General features: G+C 42.7%; 1 protein-coding gene across 2 annotated transcripts; it reads right to left on the bottom strand.

The window, feature by feature from the left end:
* Window positions 1–3,537: 3,537 nt before the first annotated feature.
* On the bottom strand, window positions 3,538–12,983 carry LOC136475606 (uncharacterized). Of its 2 annotated transcripts, XM_066473127.1 has the most exons (13): window positions 12,533–12,983; window positions 11,503–11,619; window positions 9,386–9,450; window positions 8,485–8,584; window positions 8,326–8,397; window positions 7,427–7,486; window positions 7,141–7,270; window positions 6,871–7,061; window positions 6,574–6,758; window positions 6,288–6,415; window positions 5,760–6,103; window positions 4,916–5,150; window positions 3,538–4,526 (listed from the first exon to the last, which is right to left on the bottom strand). In XM_066473127.1, the coding sequence occupies exons 1-13, from the start codon at window positions 12,824–12,826 to the stop codon at window positions 3,760–3,762; spliced, it is 2,688 nt and encodes an 895-aa protein (XP_066329224.1). In that variant the 5' UTR covers window positions 12,827–12,983; the 3' UTR covers window positions 3,538–3,759. The 2 variants fall into 2 exon arrangements, with proteins under 2 accessions (XP_066329224.1, XP_066329225.1); XM_066473128.1 differs by lacking the exons at window positions 11,503–11,619; window positions 12,533–12,983 and adding an exon at window positions 9,687–9,969.
* Between the last annotated feature and the right edge of the window lie 2,219 nt (window positions 12,984–15,202).

Below are 15,202 nucleotides of genomic sequence, written 5' to 3'. Positions count from 1 at the left end.
ACGAATATATACACATGGATCTCGATCTAGAGTCACGTCAAACAGACATCTAACATAAATAGAGAAATAAAGAGATCCAACCTTTGATAACCAGAGCTTGTGTCATCCTATCTAGTCTCAATCATGGAATTAGTCGCTTGTACATCATCATCAAGGGTATGGCTATCGTTGTTGTCTTTTTGTAAAATTTATCATGTATAATTGCCGTCGTGTTTTTCTACTTAATAGGAGGTAAAAGTGAAGGTTAGAGTTTCAATTAAGCGCATAGCTACATTGATGATCTTGTCCTTTTCCTTTAGACTGACTCACCTCTTTAGACGCGGGATAAATCAAGATATATAAAGACAAAGGTGCGTGGGAAAAAATAGTACAAGTACTTTTAACATCAGAGTACATTGTTCTTTGCTATAATATTCACAATCATATGATCTATAGTAGGAGAGTTGTTGACTATACTAAAAAGAAAAAAAAAACCTAGATTGGGCTATACAACTGAGCAACAATGGCCCTAAAAAGGTTAAGCAACAACGGCAACGACAACAAGCTAGGCTAACAACTAATAGCAACTAATCATGGGCCGGTTAGATTGAGACCTCAACACGTACCAAACAACATCACTCGTCAAAGCTCTATACCACTCCACTCAACACAACTTCTCTCTATAACCACGGTCACGCCGCAAAGCATCATCCACCATCAGTTAGCTTACCACACAGCACTCACCATTGCTCTTATTAGCCCGTCAAGGCAAAAAGCCATCACCACCACTTGCGTCGTTGTCAGCAATGAAGTCCCTCGCTACGCTAGTCATCGTTATGTAAGACTAGACACTACAGTCCGTTGCAAGCCATGGTGCTGTCACGCCATCAACTCTGCTTGTGCTGCCTTGTCCCACACCAGACTAACCTCTGCAATAGGGGGTTTAGTCACTGTAGTCCACTACGAACCATGAAGCTAATATGTGAGCAACAACCTCTGACAAATGCCAGGTCGTCCACTCGTCCTTGTCCCCTAAGGTTCTGCCACATACAACGTACTCCCTCTGTTCCAAATTATCTGTCGTTTTTTTTTGTTTCTGTGCCGTAAGTTTGACTCGATTTGTAGAAAATACGTGCAATATTTGTATCTCCAAATAAATTTATTAAAAAACTAGATTCAAAGATCTTTCCAATGATACCAATTATGTACTATAAATATTAATATTTTTAATATATATTTTGTCAAAGTTGTTTCTCGAGAAACGAAAATGATAGATATTTTGGGACGGATGGAGTAGCTCGTAGCGACCAAGTTGCCTCATCATAGAAAGCAAAAACATGACACGGAGCGCCTCTAAGGCTATCTCCAACGAGAAAGACCCATACCAAAGACCCATACCGGGATTTAGGTGACGCACAGTGAATGAGTGAGCTACCCAAATTCCTCCGTTTCCAACGGCGAAGGCAAAATATCTTCGGTCCTCTCTTTCCTACGCAGCTCTCTTCCTCTCTTCCTCTCTCTCCCACGCGGCCGTGCAGGGCATGGCGACGGCGACGACGTGGGGCGACGGCGCGCTCTAGCGCTGGCGCGGCGCCCGGATCTGGCCCCCCTCCCTCTCCTTCTTCTTCCCCGAGCCCGGCGGAGCTCGCGCCCGCGTCCGGCCCCCCTCCCTCTCCTTCTCCTTCTTCGCGCCCGCAGTTCGGTGGAGCTCACGTCCGGCGGAGGTCGCGCCCGCGCCGGCGGAGCTCGCGCCCGGCGGAGCTCGCCCCCGCGGCCCGGCCGAGCTCACGCCCGGATCCGGCCCTCTCCCTCTCCTTCTTCTTCCCCGAGCCCGGTGGAGCTCGCGCCCGCGTCCGGCCCCCCTCCCTCTCCTTCTCCTTCTTCGCGCCCGCGACTCGGCGGAGCTCGCCCCCGTGGCCCGGCCGAGCTCGCGCCCGCGCCGACGGATCTCGCGCCCGGCGGAGCTCTTGCGTCGTCTTGCCCCGATGGCCGCGCCCTGCCCCGACGGCTCCTACGGGCCCACCATTTGCATCGTCTCTCTTCGAAACGTAGATTTGCCTTCCCAATCGCAGAGGACCCAGAATGGGTAGCTGGTTTCGGTCCTCCGTTGGAGGGGTGTTTTGATACACAAAAACACTGTGCAGAACGTATTTTTGCGTTTAGGTCACGTCGTTGGAGACCGTCTAAGTGCCAATAGAAGACCTTGCCACGCAAGCCACTCAGCAAAGCGCTTCCGCTGGCCCACATTCCGCCACCACTGACACCCACACCTCGACTCCACGCTACCTGCCCTCCACCTAGCTCAACACAAATCCGCTGAGACCATAGACATCACCAATGCGCACAAATGTTGCCATTTCCTATACATCAAGCTCTCAGTATCACTCTGTGAAACAAACTCCTGAATCTCCGGCTCCTACTCAACACTAATTGGGCCTGTCTTACAGCATGATCTGAGAAGAAGCCAGTGCACGCAACGAACGTACTAAACCAGCGCAAGGGAAGCAAGGATGAACCTCATCAATCACCTCTTCTTGGGACGAGCTCGCTGCAGGTTCCTGCTCTGCTCCTGTGTCAACACGCCACCAGCCATGCAGGTTCCTCTCGGAGGCGAATCCATCGTCCGTCGAAGCCAAAAGCAGTAGCAGCCCTGCAACCACACAGATTCCGGTGTCGGACGTGCTACAGCACCTCCACCTCCGTCTCCGTGCGGCGGACAAGGGTTCCGAAGGCACTTGCTCTCCCGCTACTCCGTGCGCGCAAAGGTACGGGACGGGGAAAGCCAAAGGGCGGCTAAGATGTGGTCTCTCGGGAGCGAAGCGGAAGAATTGGACTGACGGAGAACTTCTGATTTATGTCTGCGGCGGGGAGAAAGAAAGGCAGCGGAGGATCTCAGGAGTTAGAGCTCCACCTGCAACAATCACTCGATTGGGAGTACGAAAACCGATCCTTCTTTCTGGTTTGGAATCCAAGAAGCTCAATGGGCTAGTTTCAAGTTCGATCAGACACGAAATCTGGTATAGCCACCAGGCTAGATGGAACTGGCGGGGGAAGAAAAACTAGGAGCGAGCCACATCGGAGATGCTCTAACATAGTCACAAGTTAGACAGCCTGTTCGCTTGATCGTATCAGCCATACTTATCAGCCATGATACAGTGTTTTTCTCTCATAACAAAACAGCATCAGCCGGCTTATAAGCCACAGAAACGATCAAGCGAACAGGATGCCATCTTTAACTTGATTTGTTGCTATAATTGCTCACGGTCAATGGTTATTTAGCAAATTCAGTTTTGTTATACTTGAGAGAGAAAATGAATCTGCTGTCATCCATTTATTTGCTTCTAGTATTTGTGAAGTGAATAACGCTGATTTTAAGAAGGCTAAACTGTAATTTTGTTTTTTGTGGGAGAAGTACTCTTATTTTGTTTGATCTTTATTCCAGTCATCCAAATATTTTGTTTGATCTTTATTCCAGTATTTGATTTTCCTGTAAATCAGGTCAGAGGATTTTTTTTTTTTTTTTTGGTAAAACTAAGGTCAAATGCCACAAAACATTGCTTCATCTCTTTCTATCAATGGGCAGTGTTCCAGAAACTGCGTTCCACTAGGAACTACAAATATTGCATCATCTGTTAGTCAGCAGTGTCTCGTACAATTTGCTCAAAACAAAATAGCAGATCACAAAATTTTCATTGGCATGTCAAAAATGACAACCATTGCCATTAGTCTAAAAAAACGGACGGAGCCATACATAAGTTACAAAACGAATTGTTATGAAACCTAATCAGAATCAGGGTCCCCGTCGACAATATCTGGCAGCGAGTCTTCAGACTCTGACTCAATGCCAGACTCCGAACCAAACAATTCCGCAAAGCTGGTTGAACGGGCCTCAGGTGCTTGATGGTGGCTTGAACCAACACCTGGAGTAGCAGAAGGTTCACCTGAAGTTCCCAGCATGCTGCTGGATGGCAGATGGACAGCTGCTGGGCTTTTGTTCTCATGAGGACTAACCTGCTCAGGAAATACCACATGCTTACGTGAATCAAAATTTGATGTGCGCACTGGAGAGGCACCAACATTGGAAATCGACATATTCTCCACTGTGTTTGGCTTAACAGTTTCGTCTGCAGCTGCATCAACCATCTTGACATCAGTCTTGCTCGATGTTGGTGCATCTTGTGCTACATCTGTGATTCTGGGTGGGTCAACTTGATCTTCTGCTATGGGATTGAGCTGCTTTCCATCCTCCACCAGCATGACATCTGTACTTGCTCCTGCAGCACTATCGTTCACTGGAACCTCTGGTTGTTTCTCGTTGTTGGATGTCAGCCAGTCATCGTACATGTCTTCGACCTCCATTGCCTGAGGCTGATCGCTGAATCGTGAAATCTGGTATGTTCCAGCACCAAAAACTGCCTTTCCCAGTGGCCCAGAGCCTACAGGAACTGTTCTTTCTAGAGAAAGGGCTCGAGTGTGGACAAGGACATCCAAAGCAAGCAAAGCATGTGAACAAAACTCTGCAAGCTTAGTGCCTATCTCAAGCTTCCCTGTGATGAACAAATTATACAAATTATAATTACATATGGGGGTGGGCATTATTTAGAAGCCCAGAATCCAAACCAAACCCTGCAACTCGCAAGGAAAGTCAAACTTGAGGTCTCAAGTATCATTCCAAAGATGTGCCAGCAAACAGGGCTCTAGAACATGCTTAGTTAACACTTCATTTTAAAATCTAGCTTATGGTCCAAAATAAATATAGTAGCTAATTGTTTTTTGAACAGGAACTGTGCATTGGCATCCCTATCAGTCAAATATTTTTTCAGTAACATACCAATTGCAGTTAAACCTTCGTTCAACCAACTGCATGCGTTAATTATAAACTAAAATTTCAATAACCCGTCCAAAATCCAATAAATAGCATGCTGAAAGATATTACCTTTCCTGAAGAGTTCAATTCCTTTGGCTAAGTAAGGAGGACGGGCATGAGGAGAAGAAAGAAAAGATGCCAACAGGCCCTTAAACGAAGCAAGTTGGAGGTCTGACATGCTTGGCTCCCCAAATATGGAGGGCTTTTGCTCATAACTCCCTCCCATGTTGCAAGCACTTCTAGCCACGTTAATTAAGAGCACGTCCACTTCTGACCTCCAGCGATCCATCCGCAATGAACCTCCCTGCTCGGTGATAAGTTGATAATGTCATAAAAATCTATCTATAATCTGAATTCACATACTAAGTAGATATATTGATTAAAATAACAATATATATGCTGGTTGCATAACCAATTCATATAGCATGAACACAATTTGTTCCTGTTCACCATGAAAAGTTAAGGTAAGTTTGGTACTTCTTCCTCCGTAGAATATAATCATTAAAAAATAGCTGTAGCTACTATTTCAGCTATGGTCTGAATATACTTATCCATGAGCACCAAGAATTCTTTGTTTCGATACATGAAGTGTACAGCACAATGTTGTACCAATTTGCTTCAAAAATAACTTCAATCATTCAATCATTGAAACTTGCAAAATATCTTATCCATTATCCAATTTGGTTCATTGCTTGAAACTTACAACAGGTGTATATATGGTGTGATGAACTTTGAACCTTCTTTATGAAGGAAAAAAAGTCGTTTTCAATGAGCTTTCCAAAGTCATTTTTGCTATAATTGTATCCAGACCAATATGAGAACAAGGATTCAAACAACAAATATCTGGCATGCAGAAAACAAAAGACATGCAGAAATAAGAGGATAATGAGAAATAAGTTGGATTTAAGCACACCACATTCAGAAGAATTTCCAATGTTTCGAGTGCAGCTATTTTGACAGAAAGTGGAGTTGATAGTCTAACATCTCCTATACTTTCAGGGGCCACTCCCTTTGATGCAATTGGTATGGAAGAACCTTTTCTTTTCCTTGGGCTGATTGCTACTTTCTCTGAACCTGAGATGGTTGAGTTTTGCATCTGTGGTTCTTGCTTCCTCTTCTTCGAATAAATTTTTGATGATGATTCATTTGTCAACTGTGATGGATTTGTGTTTATTACAGTCATGTCACTTCCACCATTATCATTTAGATCAGCAATTGCATTGCTGACTATTGCCTCAAGCAGGTGCAGAGACGTCCCTGACAAAAACAGACCATTTAAAAGATCAGGCATTCAAGCACAATTCTAGCCTGATATGCTATAACAGTATTACTGTGACAAAGGTGAAACTACACTGACAATAAATTATACTCAATTGTACTATTTCCAAAGCTACAATCATAACTGCAAAGTAATATATAAAAGAAATAAAGAATGACCTACCAACACCCATGGAGGTCAGCAACAGCTGCAAAATGCTATAAGCTTTTGTCCTCAAAGTAGGCAGTTTTGCTATTTTGAAGTACTCTGTTATAAGCCGTATGATACTAGCACCATGAGGTAAGAGTTGGCTGCAGGATGATAGACTAAATCAGTCTTTTTCTATCTAGGTCAGATTTTTCTATCTTAGTCAGATTCAAACATTAAAATGAAAGAGATTCTATAGAGGTCCAATTGTTTGTTCCAAAATTAGTGACAGCTAACTAGTCTAATTGAAAATGCCAGTTACCTTCGCATTCCTTTAATAGTTGCATTGAGCAAATCCAAGAAAGTTGAATGTAGCGATGGAAGCTCAAAACAAATAAGCTCTTGATGCAATGAAGTTGTAGAAGGGAACAACTTGTTATGCAATGATCCATCAACTAACAGCACTCTTCGCATCAAAGCCATCAAAGCATGAATCGGAACATTGACCTTTTTGCCAATAAAAGAGTAGGACGAAATTAGAATAAATTTAATTTATACCTTACACTAGTAAGTTATGAGCATTAGGTAATAAACAGAAATGTTCTGATTTTGACAAAACCTGAACTGGATAATAACTAGTCAGCATCACACTGCAGCAATGTGTAAGAGCTGAAATGGTAGGAACAGTAAAGACACGAAATTTCTTCATGACATGAACATTGCCTCCAGGCATTACTTCATCTCCCAATGTTGGTAGAGGATCAGCTCCAGGTGGAACTAGCAGCCGCATAATATCATGGCCTTTCTTTTCTGTAACAGTAGAATGGTTAAAAATTAACCCGAAATGGTTGAACTGAAACAATATTAGCAGCAAACTGCTATATTATACCTTCTTCAAGCCCAATGAAAGCATCATTCAAAAGATTGTTTACCATAATCAATATCCTCCGAATCATCAGTGACCAACTGTCCTCGGACACTCGGACAGAAGGTAACAATGCTAAGGTTCTCGCAAATTTCTGGAGCATTTGAATAGTATATATATGACTTGGGGAATTCTTGACAACGATCAAGAAAGAAAAGGAAAGAAAAAAGAGACGTGACGTGCATAGGCTAGTGTGTGCTCACTATTGAATTCTCATTACACAGATAAAACTCAAGGCAGCACCCCTCACCTCAGATGGTTTTACATTGATTCCCGTACTCATAATCTTTGCTGCAATAGTAGATTCAACCTGAAATTTGCAAATGTAAGTACAAAACTATAAGAACAGAACAGTTCGGGTGATAGAAATACTATATACAGATTACTATCATGTTTACTTCTATAGACACAAGCAATTAGTGGACTTCTGAAAAATCTGCATCGTATATTTGGGAACTTGGGGGATTCAGGGAATAGAAACTTAAATAACAGCCAACATGCATGGAAAACATGTGTGGCACCGCTGTGTTAAGTGACAGGACCTGTGCCATTTTTCCCACTTCCTTTTAAATTTAGGAATTTTGTTTTTTTCCAGGGGATGCTGGAGAGAGGGGGAGTGTGGGAAAAATCACAGAACAACTCGATCCCCACTCGAAATCTGCATTTCCAATATTACGAAAATAACAATCAGCTGAAAAAATATCTAGAGCTCTAATAGCTGTTCAATTCTGCAATCCATATAGATTGAGAAGATAATCAACAAGCTTGTATCAAATTCCAACTTCTACAATACAATCCTATCAGGAACAAAAACAAAATGCTATGAACAGCTAAACTTTTCTTTCTATTTACTCTGGAAGAACCTTCCTTTTCTCTCTGGGCAATAAGCGCTACTGTCATGGGCCTAAAACATCGCTCCCTGCGCCTCCCTCTCCGTCTGTGCCAACGCCACCCCCCCCCACCCCTGTTCTGTGCCGCTGCCGGCCACCCTAGCCACAGGCAACAACAGGTTGTCGCCAAGTCCCTGTTCCTCACCCTCCGACCTCCTTCCACTACAATCTAGGCTTACCACCCCAACTAATATAAGCCCATGATAACTACATATTAACCCAGAATAGGAAATGATTAGAAAATAAAAATAAGATGTACTTTATTGTAGTGCCGGTTTACAGAGGATGGGTACAATTTAAGAACTGTCCTCAGCAAATCAATTGCTTCGTCCTGCAGAAATACATATAATTACACATATTACCATTGAGTTGTTGAACGCAAACAATAAGCCATAAGAATGAAACAAGTAGACCGTACAGCTACTAGACCATTTTCATTTAAAAGCCGCAGCGCCGGTTCAACAACCCTTCCAGCAAAGGATGATCCCTCTTTCTTTAAGTTCAAAAACTTAGCCAATCTAATCAGAAAACGAATTATGTGGCTTTCAGTGTAAATAAAATAGACATGCAGAACAAAACACATTAAGTAAAGTGTCAAATTTTAGTGTTTCAGCAATCAAAACTGCAATACAAAACTGATATACCTTTACAACTTAGAAATAATGGAACATATAAATTATTAGTCTGCAAACATGAAACTTGAAATTTGGATCTGTCTTGAAGATTGGAAGTTCAATTCACAAATATTCTTCTTACTGCAGGATAGTGTGCAGTCATGTCATTAGTTCTAGTTACTTAGCTACTTCAGAACTAATTAAATGGCCTATTAGAAAACTACTAAACAGAGCAATACAAGGTAAACTTAAATAATTCTGAAAAAAATAAAAATTTGACTTGAATGCAGTAGTCCACTTTTACAGCCAAGCAGAACTAAAAAAAGAATAATAAACAGTAAAAGGGTTGAATTCAGACATCAGAACCATATGCAAATTCCTTGCGAACACTAAGAAACTTTATCAGGTGGTAGTTCAAATGATAAAATAACAATCAAAGTTTAATTGCATAACTATTAAACATAGACAAAAAAAAGGGCAGACCCAGTGCCGGAGGCTCCCACATGAGTGGGGTCTGGGGAAGGGAAAAACCGAGGCAAGCCTTCCCCCGCAGATCTACGGAGAGGCTGCTTCGAACCCACGACCTGGTGACTCAGTGAGACAGCTCTCACCACTGCACCAGGCCTGCCCTTCTATAACTATTAAACATAGACAATCCAAAGATATGCTTAGCGGCTTAGATAACAATAATCTTCCATTACTTACCTTACAAATAAATCAGACATGGAAGTACAGGAAATAACAATAACAAGTTGAGAGCTAGACGATTCCTGCAGCACAGAAAGGATAATACATCAGTATAACATTAAGGTGTGACTGGCAAAGATTCAGATATATATGATGATGTTTAAATTTAAATAAACAATAAACAATCCATGTCTCGAGGAGCAAAGGTTCAAGGAGAATGTCGATAGATCAAATCCTCAGAAGCATAAGTTCTCTACTTTTTCATTCATAAGTCCACTTAGATGGCCTACTCAGCAATAAGTGTTGGGCGATGCCCTACCCTTTCGCACCCCCCCTTCTGTAGGCGAAAGGACAGACCGATGCATTCGCCGGACGATGTCTCGTATCATCAGAGCCAGCCAAGTGATGAAAGCATTTTCGCCCAGGAGGGCGAAAACCAAGCCTAGCGCGAATGGAGATTGCCTGTCTAAAGTTCTCGTAGCTTGGATTGTTCGGGTTGCACAATCAGTTTCCTTTTTGTCTGCAGGACCGTCAAGAGGTGGCATGTGTCTTTTCGTTGTTAGTGACGAAAAGAAGATGAAGGATTCGTCAATGGCAGGGCGCCTCGGCGCCGGCACAAGGGGACCACGAGACCGTGAGAGGGCGTTGCAACCGGAGGAGGCTGTACGTGGGAAGGACCAGAAGACCCTCAGCGAACAGGAATATTCCCTAGGGTTGGAGTAGTTGAAGGGGCTGTATCCATGTTGTAAAGGAGGAAGAGGGTGAAACCCTAATTCTCACCAATGAAATGAGATTATTGTCGTTTTGATAGCCCTTTCGCCATCCCTTTTTCCGTTCGTGTGCTTGAGTGACAACTTGGTGTTCAAAGCAATAAGGTACTAGGAGCCTCCCTGCTGCCTGCCTAGCACCTAGCACCTTTTGAAACCGCTGATTTCTTTTTGGAGTACACTCATTTTATTACTTCATTGCATAACACTACTGTTAGGACAGATAAAGGTAACTGGTACTATAAAAAAGTCACAGCTGAAATACAGACTGGAAAAAAAGGTAAAAAGAAAAGGAAAATATTGCCGTAACTCATACTGTTTGTCGATGACTATTCATTCTAGGATCATATACTGAATGAGATGGATGACATTACATGATGAACCATAGTTCAAGACTGATTTGTTGTGGCTTACGGACATTAAAAAAGAGGTATTTTGAAATGAATTAACATTCAAACAGATTATCAATTTACAGAGAAGTATACTGAACATGAAGTTTCAAATGGATTGATCCTTCATCCAAAGATGCTAGACAGACCAAAACTTAGAAGAAAATGTTGGCTGGCATGTTCTCGTTTAGATTTTTATTTTCTTGGTGCTTTGTCTTATATTTGTGACTTGTGAGTTTAAAACAAGTAATATGTATCAGAAAACAAACAAAAATATACAAAATTAGCAATATGTAAGAAGAAATAGAATAGTGTTCTGACCAACCAAAAACAGGACTACCTAAGAACGCAACATCAACCAAGAAGAATTAAGTAAGATTCAGCTACAGAAAATCAGAATGAGTATTACTCCCAAGTAGTGATACTGCAGAGAAGCATGCTGCACCTGTTTTTTCAGAGGTATCATAAAACTAAAGATTCTATGGCTAGTCTTATTCCTGAAGCACTTGAAAACCTAGTACAACATCAATATAACTCCTACAAGGTAAACCATGTCTGAAATTTACTGGTTCTCTATACAGCATGATGGACTTGCAATAGAAGGTTTTCATTCCAGTAAAAGAAGCCCACTTTAGCAAAATACAACTGAAAATTTGCAAATCACTTCAATTACCTCCCAAAGACACAGTATCAGTTTCATGGTGTATCCTCCTACTGAAGTTTAATTAGCAAGCATTTGAAAGATGTTAAATACATCTTCGACTAAATAGTGGGATTGCCCAGAAATTGAAATGGCATTTTTCTCTCTAGAAAATGCAGAGAGATGTGCATCAATGCAAGGAGAAGAACATATAAGAATACAATGCACACACACAACAGCAATGAAGAAAAAGAAAAGGCAAACTAACTTCTGAGGATACTAAGTTAGAAATTTGTGAACAAACATTCTACATAAATTGCACGAAATTATATCCATCACCTGCAAATTACCCAGAATCTTCTCAAACCAAATGGAGTGCGATTCTGCAAATCGCTCATTTCTGCACTCTTGGAAAGTCACACCGAGAAAGCAAGTACCCAACCAACAACTGTATGTCTAATGAATTATCAAACAGAAAGGCAAGTATATTAGTAAAAGCTCTGTGCTTCAATTCTTCTACAATAAAGCATAAAATGTGAATGCAACAAGGGCATAGCTGTAGATCAACAGATACTATTTTCAGACCTAACTTGCAGTAAAAAACAGCAAAAGGACAATATATGCAAATAAATGAAGTTAAGCAATGTAAACAGCATTTCTATTGATTTTAGTAACAGATTGGCATAAATGTATGTCTAAATGTTTGTCATTCAACTTTAGTGGTAATTTTAGTAACAGAAGAGAAGTGAAAAGTAGAAACTTCACAGATTGGCAATTCTATTGATTTTGCAGCCTCTACCTAAAATGACACTAGTTAAATAGTATGATAGCATAAATGAAACACAACATGATCAAACTAACAGAGGCTGAGATGAAATGTGTCACGTATAGGCACTAACAGGTGTGGAATGGGTTATCTGAAATGTCATAGCACAATCAAAGAAATGTAGAGAAACACTCTACCAAATCATCTTTTTCAATTTACAAAATGCCAAATACAGTAGGGTACATCCTTGTGAAGTGGGAGTTTTTATTCTACACACAACACATTTAAATACAGTGCTTCTGAACTACCAATTCAGTAAACTGTGGTAGGAGACATCCTCATTGGTGTCCTCAAAATTCTATTTGAAGCAGAGGAACCCTTGATTTCGCTTAATACATACAAACAAATATAAACCTAATTCCATCTGGCTGCAATTCATGACCATGAAATTTAATCTACTTCCGTCACACCACCCTAGGGGATTTCTCTACAGACAATTACCACACACACTAAACAGTAGCATATGTCCACGGAAGAAGAGGCAAATTTCATTTATCAATCAAGACAGAGGGCAGAGGGGGGATCACAGGGCCACCGCCATACCGAGTCGCTCTCCACCAGCGCCACGACACGCTCGACCCAGGCGTCGACGGCGGCGCGCCACGCCTCGGCGAGCTTCGGGCTCGCCGGCGCGCCGCGGGCCGGGAGATCCTCCGTGAGCAGGCCGTGAGTGTGGACCGCCTCGAGGATGGAGGCGACCTCCGTCGGCGAGAGCTCGGCGGCAGCGCCGCCAGGCTGCGGAAGGCGCTCGGTGACCAGCGCGCGGAGCAGCCGCGGCTTCAGCCACGGGTCGTTGACGTCGCCCAGAAAACCTCCGCCGCCGGAGCCTCCTGCCATCGGGGGCTCTGGCCTGGTAGATTCGGGCTGGCGGCCGCAGTTTGTAGGGGCGGGTAGGACGGGGGTAGGGGATGGGAGTGACGACGGCCGTTACTGGTCGGCGATGTTGTACGGGGAAAAGGAGGTTTAGGGTTTTAGGTTGAGACGAAAAAAGAGACGGAGAACGGAGAACGGAGAACGGAGAACGGAGAGGTGCGAGTGCGGTGCGGCCGCCAGCCGCCAGGGGTATTCCCCAGTGGCATTTCGGTGTAATTTCCTTACTAGCGCTGAGGCATTTCCGTCTGGGCTGGGCCTCCGCCACGAGAATTTTTTTTATTTTTAACATTTTTTTAAACTAATTTTAAATCTAACATTTTTTTTTCAAAACTAACACTTTGGCCGCGCCTATTGCCATGGCACGGTAAAAAACCTTTGTCGCGCCATGCATGGTGGCGCGGCGGGAGGATGACGTGGCGAAGACCGGGGGCTGCTGACCGATGACATGGCAGGGTCTTCCGCGCCACCGATCTTGACGCGACAGTGACGTTCCCTGATCGATGGCGCAGCAGAGCCAAATAAAAGGGCCGCGGCCCAGTCCCTCATGCCTGCCGCGCCCCCCACGCATTCGCTGTCTGCGCGCCCTCCCGCCACTCCTAAGTGTTGTCGGCGCCCGGTCCTTCGTTGCCGCCTCCCTCCCTCCCTTCCATTTCATTTCCCGGCCGCCTCCCTCCCTCCCTCCTCAGCCTCATTCAAGGTAATGACGCACTTTTTATTTTCGTTTGAATGGTGGATTGGAATATTATGAATGGGAGTTAAGGTTAGGAGGAAAAATATGTTTGGGAACTATGGGCTATGATTTGGAGAAATATATTAGTTTGACTTTGTCAATGTTAAGGTTAATTATTTAGTTAGAAGTATGTTTACCATGTATATTTTTATTGCTATAAGTGTTGGTTATATTATTTGAGTTGCAAAGCAAATGATTATATTTTACATTAATTTGCATTCGTTTTGATTGATGTTTAATTTGAACCGTTTTATTAGATGAAAGACATGTTTTGAGAGCAGTTGTGGCGAAAACGGAGTCATCCTAGAGAATTGTACCCCGACGAGTCTAGCAAAGATGCCCCCGTTCCTCCTGACCTTCCTATCTCTAACTGTGACTGTGGTCGTCTGGCCGACGTATTTCAATCAAAACATCCGGACACAGCGACTCGTTGCTTCTACACATGCAGTCGTTTTAATGTAAGTAATTGTTTCCATATATTTTTTTTTCTTCATTTGTATTACTAGGTTACTAATATTTTGTTAGAATTTTGTTGTGTAGGCCCATGAGAGGTGCTTTTTCTTTCAGTGGATCGACGGTGCAGACAAGTTTGACCCCAGGTACCTCCTTTTTGACGATTGGTGGAGAGAGCGACATCCACGAGAGCACTTCGAGCGGTGGGTTCCACCTCCCCCTAACACCCTTCCAATGATGGCTAAGGAAAAGCACTTAGCCACAGTTAAATGGCTCGAGAAATCTTCTCTGTGCGATTGCGGAGATCGAGCTATGATAAACCCTGAGAATACGTTAGAGTTTATGTGTCCAAACAAGCATGAAGTAAGTGCAAAGTGTATGTATTAAAATATTGAGCTATATGTGTTCATGTACTAATGTCACCTTATTTAGGTGTTTTCAATAGCGAAGTTTCGTTTCAAAGAGTAGTTGTATGGTCCTAAGAACCAATGGCCAAAAGAACCGCCAAAGACAAAGCAAAACAAGAAAGAAAGGTTAATTTACAAAGCAACTTCAGTCAAGTGTGAATGTGGTGTTAAATCCAACTACGGTCTAGTCCCTTCGGAACTTGGAATATGCCATTATTGCGGTCATATGGTTGACTTGATGAGGTTGGTTATTTTTGTGGTAAATATGAAATCGTATTTTGTTTCTTTTGCTAAGACATATATGATATAATTTTTCGTTTGAATAGAGCACTAGAAAAATGCAGGTGGGAATGTTATGATGGTCAAGCTAAGTTTTTGGATGAACTGAAGGGGAGGCAAGTAATTGCACGGAAGAGGGGATATGGACCTGACTACGTCAACCTATTCATTAAATATTATAAAGACAAGATGCGTGAGGTTGCTAAACAGCGTAGTATTTGTAACCCGATCAATGTTGGGCTTGACAAATAGGGATTGAAGAGACAGATGATGTTAGAGGGGGAGAGGACAAGGAAGGAGGCAAGGGAGGAGACAAGAGTAAAAATGCAGATCTTGAACGAGCATGTTGTTGCATTATGTGCCAGTGAGTGCTTGAAAACCTTTTTTCGTTGTCTGATTTTAAATGTAATATAATCGCGTTGCTAACTGATTATATTTTATACATAAAGGGATTGGATGCAGCGAGGAACA

The sequence above is a fragment of the Miscanthus floridulus genome, chromosome 8, assembly GCF_019320115.1.
Source record: "Miscanthus floridulus cultivar M001 chromosome 8, ASM1932011v1, whole genome shotgun sequence".
Taxonomy (NCBI): Eukaryota; Viridiplantae; Streptophyta; class Magnoliopsida; order Poales; family Poaceae; genus Miscanthus; species Miscanthus floridulus.
The sequence above is the reverse complement of the archived record's forward strand: the minus strand, read 5'-3'. Positions and strand labels throughout refer to the sequence as shown.